Source organism: Cynoglossus semilaevis, chromosome 10 (genome assembly GCF_000523025.1).
Source record: "Cynoglossus semilaevis isolate Cse_v1.0 chromosome 10, Cse_v1.0, whole genome shotgun sequence".
Lineage (NCBI taxonomy): Eukaryota > Metazoa > Chordata > Actinopteri > Pleuronectiformes > Cynoglossidae > Cynoglossus > Cynoglossus semilaevis.
The window spans coordinates 19,394,572-19,396,540 of record NC_024316.1 but is presented as its reverse complement, the minus strand read 5'-3'; the positions used below and the strand labels follow the sequence as shown (position 1 = coordinate 19,396,540).

Genomic DNA, 1,969 nt, shown 5'->3' with positions numbered 1-1,969 from the left:
GGGAGAGGGGGGGTTGGGTGACCTCATCAACCATGTACAGAAATCATCTATAAAATAAAGCCCGTCCATCTGTCATGGCCCACATCATGGCCCACATCATAGCCTACGGCCCACAGTGTTGTTGGACCAGACTCAGGTCTGCCTCCACACACACACACACACACACACACGTGCTCTGTCATTGGTTGACCTTCACGTGTCCTCGTCTATATTTACACCTGGTCCTGGACCAGAGGACACAGCTCCCCCTGGTCTCCCTGCCTCCTCATTGGTCCATCCTGGCCTGTATCTGAGCTCGTTAGTGCTCCTCCAGGAGCGGCCTTGATTCCGGCTGCTCCACACTGGGAGCAGATGGAGACCGTATGATGCCTTGGCTGACGAGCTCCTCCCCACTGCGCCTCCTGTTTTTGTCCGGCTCGGGGCTGGAGGCGGGGCTTTAACTCAGTCAGGTGTGAGTGTCTAACATTAGAGGAGCTGTGGACTCCTCCTGTGGACTCCTCCTGTGGACTCCTCCTGTGGACTCCTCCTGGACTCCTCCCTGTGGACTCCTCCTGTGGACTCCTCCTGTGGACTCCTCCTGTGGACTCCTCCTGTGGACTCCTCCTGTGTTGCTGAGGCAGCAGGTGAGGAGGTGCAGAGCTCCTTCACCCAGTCACCATGTTGGGGCGCTGTTTCAGGTCAGAGTGTTTGGAGGCTGGAGTCCACCTGGTGTGGTCCACCTGGTGTGGTCCACTTGGTGTGGTCCACCTGGTGTGGTCCTGTAGAACAGAACAGACACAGAGAGGGCAAAGGTCACAGGCTCCTCGTCTTTAACTGGTTTGTCTTTTTAGTCGACCTCCTCTGACCTTTGACCTTTTTCTCTCGCTCTCTCTCCCCCTCTCTCCCTCCACACAGGCAGTGCTAACACCTCTGTGATGTTCAACAAGGACGGTGACGCTCCCGGACGCTACGACCTCTTCCAGTTCCAGATGACCAACTCCTCCACCCCGGAGTACAAGGTGGTGGGTCAGTGGGTGGAGACCCTGCAGCTCAGGGTAGGACGGACTTCTAACACCTGGATTCAACACTGTTGTTGTTGTTGTTGTTGTTGTTGTTGTTGTTGTTGTTGTTGTTGTTGTTGTTGTTGACTTCAAATCTTCTTGAGGTTTGAAGTTTGAAGTTAAATCACATTCACTACAACAAACATGACCGTGACCTGGACCATGACCTGGACCATGACCTAAGAATCTTCATAGACAAGGAGAACCTGGCATGACCTGGACCATGACCTGGACCATGACCTGGACCATGACCTGGACCATGACCTGGACCGTGACCTGGACCGTGACCTGGACCATGACCTGGACCATGACCTAAGAATCTTCATAGACAAGGAGAAGTCAGTGTGAACAGAAGGACAAATAAAAAAGATAAAAATGTCTGGGTTCCTTCAGGACTCAAACCATATGGTCTGTAGAAGAGGGTGAGGAGGGTGAGGAGGGTGAGGAGGGTGAGGAGGGTGAGGAGGGTGAGCGTTGGTGGAGATCACGCTGCTCCTCTGCTCTGGTTGGAGGCAGGACTTTGAAGGAGAGAGAACGTCCAGATGTTCCACCCTTGGATTTACTGCAGTTTTTCTGTGTACAGAGCCCTGAAGAAGTACTGAATGGTACTCTGTACTGCAGTATACTGTATACTGTAGTACATGTCAGTGATACAGCTAGTACTACTTGTACGGTGGGAGCTTCCTGAAGATTTTCCTCCTGATACCAGGGATCAACACAGCTGCATTCTTCCACTGGACACTGTGTGGCGCTGTCTCCCTCTCTGGTTTTTTTACCCATTTTTATAACAATAATATAAAATGTTTTCTTAATTATTATTAGTTTATACGATCAATGTTTTTGTTTATGTCTTTGATCTTTAGTCTTTCTTCTTTAATTTAATTAATCAATAGTTTATTTCTGGGGGGGTACGGGGGGTGGGGGGGGGT

The 1,969-nt window shown here is 51.0% G+C and overlaps 1 protein-coding gene across 1 annotated transcript in view; it reads left to right on the top strand.

The window, feature by feature from the left end:
* LOC103385464 (metabotropic glutamate receptor 7-like) overlaps positions 1-1,969 on the top strand; it is a 25,837-nt gene that overhangs the window by 17,232 nt on the left and 6,636 nt on the right. Inside the window, exon 7 of the mRNA XM_008319365.3 lies at positions 895-1,034. Within this exon, the coding sequence (XP_008317587.1) occupies positions 895-1,034 (140 nt within the window). The remainder of the gene's footprint in view (positions 1-894; positions 1,035-1,969) is intronic.